The 16,013-nt window shown below is 36.7% G+C and overlaps 1 protein-coding gene across 1 annotated transcript in view; it reads left to right on the plus strand.

Annotated features, from left to right (window-relative positions):
• The window catches only part of TRIM24 (tripartite motif containing 24), a 56,018-nt gene that overhangs the window by 22,046 nt on the left and 17,959 nt on the right, over nucleotides 1-16,013 (plus strand). Inside the window, exons 3-8 of the mRNA XM_052667426.1 lie at nucleotides 4,120-4,267; nucleotides 6,315-6,447; nucleotides 7,719-7,835; nucleotides 9,739-9,853; nucleotides 10,582-10,728; nucleotides 13,303-13,420. Of these exons, the coding sequence (XP_052523386.1) occupies nucleotides 4,120-4,267; nucleotides 6,315-6,447; nucleotides 7,719-7,835; nucleotides 9,739-9,853; nucleotides 10,582-10,728; nucleotides 13,303-13,420 (778 nt within the window). The remainder of the gene's footprint in view (nucleotides 1-4,119; nucleotides 4,268-6,314; nucleotides 6,448-7,718; nucleotides 7,836-9,738; nucleotides 9,854-10,581; nucleotides 10,729-13,302; nucleotides 13,421-16,013) is intronic.

Here is a 16,013-nt window from a genome sequence, read left to right on the forward strand (position 1 = left end):
CTGTTGTTGCTTTTTTGGTTTTTTTTTTTTTGTGTGTTTTTTTTTTTTCCATTGGTTTCCTTTGATTACTCTGCTAGTAAAAGAAAATAGTCCTTTTTGCTTCAGTTAGGAAGAAAAGCAAGATAACAAATTGCTTTGCTAGGCAAAAGCAGTCCTGACGTTTTCCAGTTTTCCTTTTTTTCTTTTTCTTTTTTTCCTTTGGGGCCTGTGTCATAACTTCTAGGTAAGTTATAGAACGTGTCCTGTGACGTGCTGCTCTGGGGAGTTGGATAGAAACAGAATTATTTCTACTGGTTTTGGTGGCAAAGAAGATTTTTTGTCTTCATTCTTCTTCCTCTAGATTTTTCTTAAACTTTAAGGTGGGGGGGAATTGAGACCTTTGTGTCTTAGATAAGGAATGGAAAATTCAAGGATCCGTTATTCTTGGAAGTTGATGGTAACCATGCAAAACTGGGCATACTCCTCTGAGCTACAGGGTATCAACAGCTGGAGTATCCACCAAACTCAGTGCTGTCAGGGTGAAGTCAGGCACTTATATGATAACAAAGTAGCTACCGTGTATTCTTCCAAAGAAGAACTAGTATGCTAAACACCTTAACAAAGCTGTACACATGGTGAAAAGATCTTTGAAAGTTGCTAGTTTAGAACAGTGGATAATAGGCTGTCTTGATACAGTTGTGATGTGCTTAGTAGCAAGGTGGCCAGTAATGGGATGTTGCAGAAAGGCTATGTTCCTTAGGGTTCGTGATTTAAGATGTCAGGATATGATTCATATTTAGAAGTACAGATGGGTGAGTATGTCCCAAAAGGCAGATGTTGTCCTTGCTGCTTTTGTATGTGCCAAGAAATATCAATTTTGGCACCGGTGTTTTTTAAAATAAAGGTTACAATTACATTTAATTTAACCTGGAGTAATTTTTATTCAGAATATTAGTTGAACAAATATTTCTCTGGAATGCTACTGAGTTCTTTTCCTTCAAAACTCGAAAATTTTGCTTATTTAATGTCTTTGATACTTAAAGCTAATTGGAAGAGTAGGTAGTACAGAGTAGCAGCTGAGAAGACAGCTCTATTACCTCAGCTCGTGCATACAAATCTGTCTTTAAGTAAACAAACAAGCTTTTAGAGCAGAAAATATCGTAACCTTCCTGGAACATGCTGAGTAATTTCAGCTTACATTAAAATTGAATGAAGGCCGAGTGAACACTTCCCAGGGTTGTAAATACTAAAACTAGTAACTGAATTAGACATACTTACAAGGAAAAGTCAATTAAAAATAAATCTGTCTAACCAGAATAAAGACTTGCAAGTTAATTAGGGAGAGTTTTCTTTGAAATTACTAAAGGAATGCTTGTATTAGTCAAAATAAGTGACATAGTTTTAGATTTTGTAAGAATATAGCTTATATTTCCGGTAATTGTGTTTCCATGTACTTTAGGTATACAATTTCTTCTAATAAGTCAGAGCTCTAGCAAAATCTAATCTTGATCTGAAAATGCATTTTTCAAATAAGAACTGGGTGGAAGCAAATTTAGTTTTTACCTACAGAGCAGAACTATTTTGACAGCATGAGTTATAATGTCTATGAAGAAGTTTATAAATCTGTCTGTCTTCTACTTGGTGGATTTGAGGAGTATAAAGTTGCAATACATGTATATTTGGACTACAAAGAAAGAGTTTCAGTTCATTTCACACCACCTGACTGGTTATTGAATCACAATCTTCTTTCTAACAATAACAGGTCAAAACAGACAGAAAAAAGTTAAAATGCATTGCAGAAATAAAGTAGACAAAGATCTTGGAATCTAGGAAGAATGATTACTTTCTGAAATCTTTTGAACTCATTTGAATGGTCTGACACATATCAAGCTTACCTGCCTGAGATTGCTAAAGGTGACCTGGAAAGAGCATAATATATTTATTAATTTCTTAATACTATCTGGGTTTTCACCTTTTCTGTTTTGTTTTGCTTTTTTGATTTAATAATAACAATGAAAAGGCCTTGAAAGATTGGTGTTCTTTTTTTTCCTGTTATCTTCTTTTATTTTTCTAGTTTAAAGAAAAATCTTACTTCTCATTCTGTGTATTTGCAAAACCTCTTCCTAGTCAGTCTGGGAGCATAGTATGATAATACTTCTCTGCCAACAAGTTCTTTAAAAGCTTCTTGGCCTGCAGAAGTTCTCTGCTCAGTCAGCAGTGCTCATGTAACTGATCACTGGGCAGCAGTGATGCAATCAATCTGGTTTTACACCAGCCTGGCGAAGGATTGCATCGGTACTTTTACTGAGAAGAAACTGGAAATGGAGGCAGAGAATTTCCTTCACGGGTTTTGCAGCCAGAGAAAATGTAACATTGAATTAACGCCTCAGCGATGCTTATTTACTTGTTTTACATACTTATCTAAGGATTCAGTATGGCTTTATGATTTTTTTCCCCCCCGAAGTGTCATAGAAATTAAAATTTTTCCCTAATTAACTGGTCTAGATAGCAATAGAATTTTTGTTGTTGAAGAGATGATGGGGAAAAAACATAAAAATAAGCAGAACATATTTTTTAAGAAGGGTTTTTAGTAAGACTTCCAGGCCTCCTTTTTGTAAAGAAACAGAAAAAGGGGCACAAGCCCAGTTTTTGTTTTCCTTTTCAGGTCACCTCTATGAACATGAACTGCCTCATACTCCAATTGAGAACAAGAAGGGTCTCCCATTCTTGTGTTGTAACATAATTTCTCAGAAGATATTTACAGTGAGAGGCAACACGATCCAGAAGAATAAGCACAGTGTTGGGAATCTGGGACTCGTATTTTCAAATTCCAGTTCTGTCAGTAACTTGCTATGTGGCCTAAGGCAAGTCAGTTCACCTCATCAGCTAATATTCTTCTTTTTCTGGAAGGGGCAAACTGGGACGTAGTTATACATATCTGCTTAGGATAAAAATTGTTGCTTCTGCTTTAATCTCTATCTTGTGTGGGTGCAGAAGCTGAATTTTTTAAAAATGAAACTAAAAGGAAAACCAAGATCTAAAGTTTTGTCCCTTGTATCCTGTTAGCATAATTCTATTGGTGGGATCTCTAGGATAGAGTGATCATCAGGCAGCTTGAATCTTTTGTTTGCAGCAGTGCTAAACCTTGATAGAAATGGATGATAGTTGCCTAAATGCTTCAAGATATGACTGGAGAGGGGAACGTGAAGGATGAGTTATGTGACTGTAAAGGAGGACTTAAAAATGAAATAATTTTATGAGCATGTAAATTGTTGTTGTCTATCACTCTTAGTTTTCAACCTGTTGCTGAAATTGTTGGTCGAAGGGAAATCTTCCTTACGTGGAGATACTGACTTTATGCAGGGACATTTTGATTGCTATCACAGAATCATAGAATGACCAGGGTTGGAAGGGACCTCAAGGGTCATGAATCTCAAGGATCATGAATCTCCAACCCCCCTGCCACACGCAGGGCCACCAACCTCCTCGTTTAATACTAGACCAGGCTGCCCAGGGCTGTCAGGTGTTATCCTAAATTACTTTTTTTTTCTAGATCTCTTGGGTGTAGTCCAGAGGCTGCAGTTTGAAAAATGTTACAGATTCCCTGAAAATGTCTTGAACTTTACTAATGTCTTGAGCTTTACTAATAAGCTGTAATCTGTCTCAAAGTAGCAATGCAGAGTTTCTTGAGTGGAACCCTGCTATTTTTTACTTTGTTTGTTTCCTGTAACTTTGTGTAGATGAACAGAAACTAAAACTAAAGCTTCTGTCTTCTAAAATCAGAGCAGTGCTGATTGTGTTCTGTCTTTACAATATGCTCTTGTGAAATATTTACTATATAGTAAACATTATACAACTCCTAAGTGTGCAGTGTCAGGTGGAAAGTAATGATTTGACTTCTGTGATGTCAGGTAAATGTTCTAGAGTAGCACTGATAAAATGACCATTTTCTTTGACAAGTCATATTCAATTACTTTTATATAGTTATTTATAGTGTTCCTGTACCTCAGGCAGTTTTCTGTTCCCATTTCACTCTTGTAGGGAATCTACAGAAGTACATTGATTATATATGAATAATAGCTTGTATGCATATGCTATATTTATTTTCATAGCTGCCATTTTTTTTCCTCTTCGTGTCAGGTCTGCACAAGTTGTGAAGACAATGCAGAAGCTCATGGGTTTTGTGTGGAATGTGTGGAATGGTTGTGCAAGACCTGCATCAGAGCTCACCAGAGGGTTAAATTCACAAAGGATCATACTGTAAGACAGAAGGAGGAAGTATCTCCAGGTAACATACTTGATTTGTAATTTTGCAAAGGATGTGTGTTAATCACAAAGAATGCATCAGAAAACCGAATTAAGTCAACACATTTAATTTTTAAAATGATGCATTTCAAAAATACTGTCCCTTAATCTTAGTAAATGTAAAAGGACAGATTCAGTGTGGTGTAAACTCTTGGTACATATGAATACTAACAAAATAAGTTTTACTTTCTGATTGGATCAGGAAGTGTTGGTTCCTGCCTTCCATTCACTTATTTCAGTTCCATTCTGAAGGCTGCAACCATTTGAACTAACTCTGGTGTTTCTTTGGAAGCACTTTAAACTCTTTAAGAGAATCTCTGAAATGGCTCAGCTAACAAAAGAAAACTGTTGGTTTTTTTTGTTGTTATTGTTAAGAATTAGATTCATTAGAATGTAGCTACTGAAAAGACAAATTTTTGTCATGGCTGCAAGTATAATAGTCAATTTCTTCTATCAGGTATGATACATAGTGGTGAGAAAACCTACAGATTAGTATTTAATTACAATTTTTATGTTGAAATGTTTTAAACATTATACATACCAATATGAATATAAAGCCAGTATAAATATAAAAGTGATGTTTCATCTGGAGTGATTGCTCGTTATTGTCTTGGCTTACAGATTAACCACAGAAAATACTTCTTCACGTATTTGGCTCCTCTAGCTTTTCTAGAGATCTACTAAATAGTTATGTTAATTTACTGTAATATCACAGCAAAGGGAGAACTAATAAATTAAATTCTTTCTGCACTGATAATAAGGACATGTTTTGTTAGCAGTGGAGCATGCCAGAATTCACATTTTAGCTAAGTATATTTTAAATTTGAAATGTTTTGCTTTAGAAATTCAAGGAAAATATGTTATGAATTTAGGAGTTTTTCCTCAGTAGGATCTGGGAAACTTGAGGTTGAAAGGAACATTAGGAGAATATCTAGTCCAGCCTCCTGCCTAAAGCAATTCAGCTGTGAGGTCACATCAGGTTGTTCAGGCTTTATCCTTTTGGGCCTTGAAAACAAAGATTGTTGCAGTGTACAGTACAGCCTCTAAGAAATTTTGAGTGTTCTCATTGTGAATGCCTGACTCTTCTCATGGTGAGAAAGAGTCCTTTTGTACTTTTATTTACAGAAAACCATCTTTGTTTATGCTCATTTTGAGTTTATGCTCATTTTGTCTCGTCTTCGAGCAACATTAGGACACTTACAAAAGTAATAGGGTGCTGACAAATTTTCTACTCAGGTTAAGTTCTATTAAGTCTTTTGGACATAGATGATCTTGTAATTATGTATTTTATTGTGAACTATTTTCTGTTATTATAAATACATGTATGTATTTTTCACTCCTCAATGTCAGTTTCTGTGGATTTTATATGTGACAGGATTTATCATTTCTGTAATCTACTTCTCAAAGGGTAGTTTCCAGTATAGTATATTTTGGGTGCTATATTTACATCCCACTTTCATACTAGTTAATCAGAAGTGACTGCTGAATGTACGTGGAAAGGACAAGAGTAGTGCATGACTTATTTTGAGTGTAATTTGCTGAGAAAAATGCCATAGGAAGGGAATGAATGGGAATATTCAGTCCTCCTCTGAGTGCTAGTCATTTTCAAATAATTTTGGTGAAATATAGATCAGAAAATCACACTGCAGATTTTTATTAAAATAAGCAAATGAATGGGTACAGCAAAGTGGCCTTCCTGGTCTGCAGTGAAGAAAGGGCTGCAGTGTCATTACAAGCTGTATAATCCTCACGAACTCAGTATACAGCCCAAGTCATAAGAAAAGTATTTTTTCTTCTCATTACGTTGCATAGAAGAACAGATATCATTTTTAATAAGTGATGATGTTTCCTATGCTCATTTGTATTTACTTCAAGAACTGAGACTTCCAACCCGTTTAGACTGGGCTCCTGAAGAAACGTAAGTAACTTCTGGTTAGCATATAGATGAGGAGCATAATAAGGAAACACATGATAATGCAAATCTATAACAATTTCAAGAGTCTGGACTGACATCTCCCTATAATTAATAGAGGCAGTTGGTGTGACCAGTCAGCGACCTGTGTTTTGCCCTTTCCACAAAAAGGAGCAGCTGAAGCTGTACTGTGAAACGTGTGACAAGTTGACCTGCCGAGATTGTCAGTTACTAGAACACAAAGAGCACAGGTATGAAAACAAAGTCAGTGTTTTATACAGCTTGCATGCAGGAAGACAGCTTGAAGTTAATTGTGGCTGTAGCAATATACAATTCAGTTGGGTGAAAAATTAAATTTTGTGATCAGGAAAAAAACTGAGATTGTGTCGAGAAGAACGTGGCTGGCAAATGCGTGATAGTTTGGAGATAAACCTAATTCTTTCGGTTTTTACTCTGGTGGTTTAAGAATAAGACCTTTATTTACTGACAATTTATTTGGATGGAATTTGTTGCTGTGCAGTTTTTCAGAGAGACCTTAGCACAGAGGCTGTTATGTAACTGTATGCTTATGTGTAATTTTTCCATTTGTCCTTCAACAAGATGTTTATATAACCAAACAATACCCAAGAAATTTAGAATGGAGCAAATGGACAATTTTTCTATGAAGAGCTCTTCAAAAAAGAAAAGTAAATCTGAAATTTAACTATACTGTACTTTGAGAATGCTATTTAATAACATTCAAATTTTAGGTTTCTGTTCTTTGGCCATTTCCTACTGGTCGTAGAAGATGAAAAGAGGAATAATATACAACTCCTGGGTACAGGACAGTAATTTTCTGTTAACATATAACAGTATTGGCCTGGGACAGATGTGCTCATAGGTTAAACATTAATATGTTCACTGTTCTAAATGTAACCACCCAATGAACTTGCTTGGCTGACAAGGCAGACAGACATCAGTAGGTGGAGGAGTGTTGTCCAATTTTGCTTCTTGGAACCAGCTAAATGTTGATCTTGCTGAATTGCTGTCTTCCTCTTAAATTCTCCTTCTCTTACAATTTATATCCTGTTCAGAATGTCTCCTCTTATTTTTTTCCCACAAATTGTTGCTGATTTCAATTCCTTGATTTAGTGTTACTGACTTTACTGACTCAGCAATCTCTTCTTTCTTCTGCTTCAACATCCTTATCTTGCATGAAGTAATAGCTTATGTGCTCTTTCACTTGGAGTAATAGTTACAGCACAACATTAATTTTTCTTTCAATAGAATTGTGACAAGGTCACACAGTATGCCTTCAATTTTATGAAAAACATAATTCTAAAAACTTAAAGTCAAAATTAAAAGGAATATGCTGTAAATAAAATAGGTCAGCATTTCCTGACGTATACCTCCATAATGGCAGTTAAATTTTTGACCTGAACAGCATCTTTCTTCATGTTACAAAGCCCTTTTGTAGGGCAGTCTGCTTTTTATTATATCCTACCTTTGGCATGTGTAAATACTCACTGTTTCTTCACTACAGGTACCAGTTTATAGAAGAAGCTTTTCAGAACCAGAAAGTGATCATTGAGACTCTAATCACTAAACTGATGGAGAAGACTAAATATATAAAATGTACAGGGAAGCAGATCCAGAACAGGTATGCACTGGATTTTGAGGTTGAAACTGACAGATTGCAACTTCAGTATACACTGTAATTTGTTGAAATGTTTAGATTAGTAGATTTTGCACCTCAGTCTTTATATGCTTCCAGAAAGAAAAATTTTAAGATTTTCTTGGCCTTCCAAAAGCTTCGGTTTTTTATTGTGTTGGGTGTCTTTTTAATGTGCTTGCTTATGTTAAGTAATTCTTCTGCTCAAACCCGTGGGAACAATAACTTGGGTGCAGTGAAACAAGTTATGCAATAAACTGTGCAGGAGGCGGTCTTATGTTCATCATCAGTGCGCTCTTTTTGTTAGTGTAGATCCCTTAGAAAGTGAGAGATAATGACTCATGTTTTCATAATGCTTGTGACACACATTTGAAGATTTATGTAATACTTTTGTTCTTTGGGCTTGAATTCACTCTACTGCAAATCTAGCAGAGGAATAAATCTGTAAAACTCATGCAGCAGTAGTCCTTTGTATCTGCTTCTTCAGCACTTACAGGAAGATTCAACACAGTAGAAGATGCTGAGTGTAACTTGAAGTCTTCCTCTCTGCCTGTCTTTAAGATAGCAGAGCAGAAACCATTCTCCTCTATTGCAGCATCTTAGTGTTATTATCCCCTGTCTTTTAGCAGTGCTTTTCACGATGTAAGAGTATGCCCTGTTACCAATTTGAGCATTACTACTGAAATAACTAAATGTAACTAACTAAATAACTATAATAACCCTTGTTTTACCATAGAATCATAGAATGGCCTGGTTGAAAATGACCATAATGATCACTTAGTTTCAACCCCCCTGCTATGTGCAGGGTCACCAACCACCAGACCAGGCTGCCCAGAGCCACATCCAGCCTGGCCTTGAATGCCTCCAGGGATGGGGCATCCACAGCTTCCTCGGGCAACCTGTTCCGGTGCGTCATCACGCTCTGAGTGAAAAACTTCCTCCTAGTATATAATCTAAGCCTTGCCTGTCTCAGTTTAAAACCATTTTTCTCGTCCTATCACTATCCACCCTTGTAAACAATTGCACCCCCTCCTGTTGATACTCATCCTTCAAGTACTGGAAGGCCGCAATGAGGTCTTTCAAGAGCCTCCTTTTCTCCAAGCTAAACAAGCCCAGTTCCCTCAACCTTTCCTCATAGGAGAGGTGCTCTGATCATCTTAGTGGACCCATTCCAAGAGTTCCACATCTTTCTGGTTCTGAGGGCCCCAGGCCTGGACACAGTGCTCCAGATGGGCCTCACAAGAGCCAAGTAAAGGGGGACAATCACCTCCCTCTCCCTACTGGCCACCCCTTTTTTAATGCAGCCCAGGATGTAGTTGGCCTTCTGGGCTGCAAGTGCACACTGCTGGCTCACATCCAGCTTCTTGTCCACCAAGAACGCCAAGTCATTCTCCGCAGGGCTGCTCTCAAGGAGCTCTTCCCCCAGTTTATATAAATACCTGGGATTGCCCCAACCTAAGTGCAGCACCCTGCACTTGGCCTTATTGAACCTCATTAGGTTTTCATGGGCCCACTTCTCCAGCCTGCCCAGATCCCTCTGCATGGCTTCCCATCCCTCCAGTGTATCGACTGCACTGCTCAGCTTGGTGTCGTCTGCAAACTTGCTGAGAGTGCACTTGATGCATTATCTATGTCATTGATAAAGGTTTTACAGACTTAGGTCTTTAGAACTTGCCACCAGTGGATTAATTTTATTGTAATTCACTGGTACTTGTTCTTTCTGTTTCTTCTAGTAATTTTCCTGACTAAAAGTGTCTGATTGTTTATGTATTAATTGGTGCATATAATCAAGGAATATTCTAGTCCCAGTAGCACAGAAGTATAAAATTCTGTGTTTGAAGGGTGGGTTTGTGACCTAAAGAATATAATTTTCTATACTGTTTACTTGCAGAATTCTTGAGATGAATCAGAATCAAAAGCAGGTGGAACAGGATATTAAAGTTGCCATATTTACACTGATGGTAGAAATAAACAAAAAGGGAAAAGCTCTGCTGCATCAGTTGGAGGTAATTTCATTTCTGTCACAAGAAAAAAAAAAAGGCAATTTTCTTTTTTTTTTTTTTTTTTCTTCTGGTGATGGTTGAAATCAATTTTAGCATTAGCTGTTTGTACATGTCCTATTGCAGTTCCAAAGCAGAGAGAAGTCCCACACAAGCCATTTGAGCAAGCGTATTTGTTTACTTATTTATTAGTGTTCCTTTATTTCTTTGTAAATCGTGTCTTTTATATATATATATATGTGTGTATGTGTGTGTATGTGTATATATATATATATATATATATATATGCATATATATATTAATAATCAAAGTTGTCTCTGAACCTGTTTTTTTCCTCCATGCTTTTGTAGGCCATTATTTTGTGCACCGTGCATGAAAAGTCTTTCCATCAGAACTCCATAAATTCTGCAGTCTAATAGAAAATCAAAGGAGGTTGTTTGAAATTGATGCCTAGAAAATGAGTTCTTAAAAAACTGTTTGTGTATATATAGGCATATATATATATATATGAAAATGTGTCATAAGAAAAAATGAAGATCTACATGCACTACCTTGATATCTTGAATAAATATTATGACTTTTTTGACTGGTAGCTATAGTCAAGATGTAGGGGAGTATTTTTTTAGAAGAGTTTCAGAAGAGAATCTCTCGATCATTGAGTCACAAACATGTAAGTTAAATGTATCTCAGCTGTAAGTTGAACGCTTTGACTATAACTAATTTTCTGCTTACAGACTCTGGCTAAAGAGCATCGAATGAAACTTATGCAACAACAACTGGAAGTGGCAGGTCTCTCTAAACAGCTGGAACATGCCATGAATTTTTCCAAATGGGCAGTTTCCAGTGGAAGCAGCACAGCTCTACTCTACAGTAAACGCTTGGTAAGACGAGGACAATAGATTTCTTTTTTTCCTTAAATATTATAGTTAGGTCATATGCGTGCACACATTTGTCTTTGACACCAAGGGATTAGGCATTTTAATGACTTCATACTACTTGGAATATTTGTATATCAATTTTTCTTGGTTTTCTCTCAAAAACATAAATGTAGAGTATTTATTATAATTTAGCTTAACTCATCACGATTCTCTCCTGTTGTGCTACCATAGTATTGTTGTAGATGTTCAGAATTTGCCTTAAACTCCTTTTTTCTGAAGTGAAAACCTTGAAGCCATGAAAGACTGGGCAAAATTGCTGTATGTCCTAAATTATTAATGAGATTTTTAGTAGTATATTTTACAGCTTCTGAGTTTAGATAAAGAAGCCTGATATCCAGCATTTAATACAGTGTATTGCTTTGTTATGTTAGAGTCATCTTCTGTGAAAAGTCTTCAAAAATTGATTTGTTAAGCTGATAAAAGTGAAGATATGGCTTGTGCTTTCTTATGCAAACTGCTATGGAACTAAGCATTTCAGTGTTGTAAGGACACGCGTGTGTGATCTCATTGACTGCTTGTGATGAAGAAGAATCCTGAAAAACAGTAACAACCAACCAGTCAAAGAGAAGATTGCCCATGAAATTAAAAACGAAGAAAAAAGATGACTATCAATCATTTATCCAGGGATTTCTAGATTGTACTTTCCAGATTAAGAAAATACGTGGTAATGTTGAGGAGAGATGATCATCTCCCAATTTCTTATAATTGGAACGCAAGTTTTCGTTTTGTCTTTGTTGCCTCACTGCCTAGTTGAGAATCTGTTGGTGTGTGTATGAGTTTGTTTGTTTGCTTGATACCCATTAAAATGCTGCAGGCTGTTTTCTCAACCTATTTCAAGTGGTTAAATTCACTGAGCCTGTCTTATACGGCCTTAGCAAGTAACTTTTTTTAGCTGAATGGAAAAAAAGGGCAGCACACTAAGTAACGTTGTTTAGAATTGCCTAGTGTTGCCACATAGACTTCTGCTATATGAGTGAGAAAGCATTTTATGTTGCAGGTGTCTTAAGATTGTAAATGTTAAAAATCCTAAGAAAAAGACCATCCTAGCCCATAAAGCCTCTGCAAATGAGAGTGAATTTTCAAAGGAACAGATGAAACTTCAGCTTCAGATTTTTGCTGGAGGTCAGAGTTATTTGGGGTCTGAATAGCTATGTCCACGGACATCTGAAATATGTGTTCCTGAACAGTTACTCATAGAGGAGCGTACGAGGTCTCTACTGAGGGATATCCAACCACATGTAACACATAGGAGGAATATCCAGCAGATTTAAATTCAGCATTATAGTTTGGAGATAATACCTGTACTTCAAGGGAATAACACACCTAAACAGTTCAGTAAGAAGGCATCAATTTCCTTGCCTAGTCCTCTGTCATAAACAAAACATTTTTGACTACTGTCATTACTGATAGGAGATAACCTAACTCTGAGTTTATTTGTAATATATATTTGTACACAGAAATAATATATGGAATGAGCTATGATAAAATTTTTTTGCAACTAGTGAAGAGATGAGTGAAGAGAGTAGAAATTTTCAAGCGTATTATAATTGTTTCTGGCAGTGTACAGAAGTACTAAGAGGTCTATATTCAAAGTGCACTTTAAATTTTCCATAGTAATTTAAAAACAAGCATACAAAAAGATGTGTAAGTCTTGCTAAATGTTTTGTATCTGGTCTAGAATCAACCTGCCTAAATGATACAAAATGTAGGAGCAAAGTGGAAACTCATATAAAATTCATGTAAGATAAAATAGATAACTGGTGTCCTTTTAGGTAATATGGCCAAATGTATCTCTTGTAATGATTTCCCGGAAAAGTCCGTAAGAAATTTGAAAGGAAAATGAAATTTTGACAAAAGAAGCGTGGAACTTGATAAGCTTTTTCTGTATCTGCTGTGTGTTACTCTAACATTTGTGTTAGATATTTCTAGGAAATATCTGCAAAAAAAAAATCTTTCTAGCAGCTGGATAAACTCAGATTTGTTCCAGCATTCTGCCTGTGTATCCCAATCATAGTCTAGTCTTTTGGAGCCAAGAAGTCTGAAGAATGTGAAAATGTCTGAGAATTTTCAAAGAACTGTATGAAAGAAAATATGATAAGCCTGTAATGGACAAAGCTCTCTGAAAAGACCTTGTATCTGCTACTAAGGAAAATTCTCTTTTGATGATGCTTGTCATCAAGAGGATGGAATACTTTTTTATTTTTAAATGAATGGGTTAGCTTAGATTTGGAGGAAAAGAAGCAATTAATTCATTATTTGTCTGCAAGTAAATTTTATGTAATAGCTGAATTTGTGGAAAGATATGCATTTATGGAGGGGAAAAAATACTTGCCTTTATGCAGTAATTGATTACTTTGTTGTTTTTTTTTTATCCTTTTAAATTTTTGTTTGGACAATCTTCTCTTTTACCTCAGTTCTTTGGGGGATTGTTGAAGATTTTTTGTTTGCTTGTTTTCAGTAGTTCATATTAATGGCTTTAACTGAAGAGGAAAATGTTATGTTTTGTTCTTGTTCTAGATTACATATCGACTACGCTATCTTCTCCGAGCGAGGTGTGATGCTTCACCAGTGACTAACAATACCATCCAGTTTCATTGTGATCCTAGCTTCTGGGCTCAAAATATTTTCAATCTAGGTGTGATAAAGTTTGTCAGTTCTTTGTTTTTATTTTATTTTTTTTAGAATCATCTATTTAACTGCAGAAGACATTTAAGATGTTGTGTGGAAAAAGTATTATATATGAATACTTTCGATGAAACATTAACAAACGTCCCTTGCTTGAATGTGATATGTGATGATGATTGATGCTGAGAATGTCGGTAGGTTAACCTGGCCGTGAGTTGTAGCAAGCAGGTATTTCTTTATTGCATCACTGGGCACCTAGGGGATGGCTCTGACCAATCTGTGCACCTTGGCTTATGTGCAGATTACATTTATTGGTTGTGCTCATGCATACTCATATTTATCCCCAGAATTTCATGCATATGCTAAATATTTTCTTTAGTCATTGTTTTCTTAGAGCTGATTAACATAAGACCCTCTTCCTTAGAGCATTGGGGTCCCTTTGGTGGTTGTCTGAGGATTGAGGGAGGAAGGCTGACAGTCTTCATTGCTCCTAAACTTTTGACCCTAGTCATGCTCAGTTAGGTGCTTACTTCCTCTCTAAATGTGGTTTCTCTGGTATGACCTGATAGGGCCTATCCATCTTCAATTTAACTTTATTTTCCTGCCTTATCTTCAGAGTAGTACATATGGTCCCTCCAAATATTGATGCTTGCAATATTTGAGGTCCTTACTCCATCAATGATGAAAGTAGCAACTTGCAGTTTGTTGGACAGTGCACATGCTATCTAGGTTCTGAAGCCAAAAACCCTTGATTAACCTTGATTTATAACCTAAGGAAGAGTTCCCAAAGACATTCTCATCCTGCATCTTACAGCACATTCTTTTAATTAAATCCAATCTTCCTAAACTGATACCCTTAGCAGCAGCATAACATGTTCAAAAACCCATATTCCTTGTCATTATAAGCAATAAGCCTTTCAGAAGGGGTGAATGCAACAGAAAAATAGAACAGGAAAGAGGACAATACTTTTGGCAAGTTGTCTATTTTTAAGATATTCTTTCCTGAAGTTAGGAATGCACTTCAGAAGAAAGCATGTTTTTATCAGGATTGCAATGTAGAAATTTAGCATCTGTACTCCTAATGCCTTCTGGGAAGTTTTCTCTGATCTCCAAATCAGTATTTTTATTTTTGTCTTATAACCATAAACTGCTAGGGTTTTATGACTGTACTGAACACCAGAATCTGGAAGCTTTGCAGGTAGTCCATATATGTGATTACCTGAAAGCCTCTGTGTTTAATGGAAATAAGCATCCTAGGAACTCATCAGATTGGGAACAGGAATCGAAGCTCAAAGATCTCCCTAGGTTGTTTTTTTTTTGTTTGGTTGGTTTTTTTTACTCCTGTTGTCTGCCATTTCTTTCTCTACTGCTGTCTTAGTGGCCACCTTTTATTTTTCTGTTATGTGTAGAATTCTTTGGGAGATACCTATTGAACCTTTTCTGCCTTTCATCAGCTCTATCAGCTCTACAGATGTATAAAGGTTCAAACAGTAGTGATAGGAAAATTTCTGTTCTGCTCTTTATTCCAGTAAGAGACAAAGGAGAGTCTTCAGCTTTCTTTATTCGAATAAAGGGAGAGTCCACTGGGGCAAACTCTTGTGGAGTCTCACAAAGTACTGGGGTACCCTTTTATCTGGGTACCTCAATGCTTGTGAGCCCTTCCCCCATTTCCCATTGGTTAAGGTAATCAAGGTTCACATTTTTCTCCATTTGCCTATCATCCGCTCATCCCCCCAGTGTGTAGCCCCTGGATCCAGAGTTTGTTGTTTTGCCCAGCCAGAACTATCTTTGTATCCTATAAAGTATATCTCTCTTTGTTCTGTCCAGAACACAAGATTCAGGTGCTAAGCTAGCATCTCCTGCCATATTCCTGCAAGATAAATTTGTTTAACCAGATCCTTGTGACCAAAACCCTTCTTCTCAACTTTATCTTGTTTTGTGGGGATCCCCTATCCTTCGTTTGTTCTTCCGAAATTTCTCCTTGTTTTTCCTTCAGTAGGCAGCTGAGCACCACATAGCTTCTTACTCACTCCCTCCTAGTGGGATGGGGAGAATCCAAAAGGTGAAAATGAGGAAACTTGTGGGTTGAGATAAAGACAGTTTACTTGAAGGCAATTTTAGACAATGGCTACTAAAGAAAAGCGAGTAAAAGAAGATTGAGAGGAAAGAGAAGAAGAGAAAGAAAAGAGAGATTTAAAGATAGATATCTTTCACCACCCCTTGGTTCAGCATTGTCTTAAGAGTAGTGTCTTGTTCCATGGGTGGTGAGTTGACAGAGATGAATGCACATGTTCATGGTTGGATGTAGTCAGTCCATCTGAGACTACCCTTGGGGTGGCAACCCCTTTGTGTCTAGAAGCTTCAGGAGTTTTCCAAGAGTATCTCTGGTGGTTATGCATCCCCGCTTTCCTTTTCTGATGTTTATCAGAGATGAGGGACCACGAGAGGAAGTGAAGATAAGCATCCCATCAATCTGCCTCCATAAAGTGAGTGTCTATAGATATTACAGCTTCCAATTTGAGTCATGAAGAGGTCTGCTCTTTCGATCTCAGACAGCCCTTAAGACTAATTGAGTCAGCAACTTCTTTGTACAGTCATGAAGG

Source organism: Tympanuchus pallidicinctus, unplaced genomic scaffold (genome assembly GCF_026119805.1).
Source record: "Tympanuchus pallidicinctus isolate F22 unplaced genomic scaffold, pur_lepc_1.0 scaffold8, whole genome shotgun sequence".
NCBI classification, from domain to species: Eukaryota; Metazoa; Chordata; class Aves; order Galliformes; family Phasianidae; genus Tympanuchus; species Tympanuchus pallidicinctus.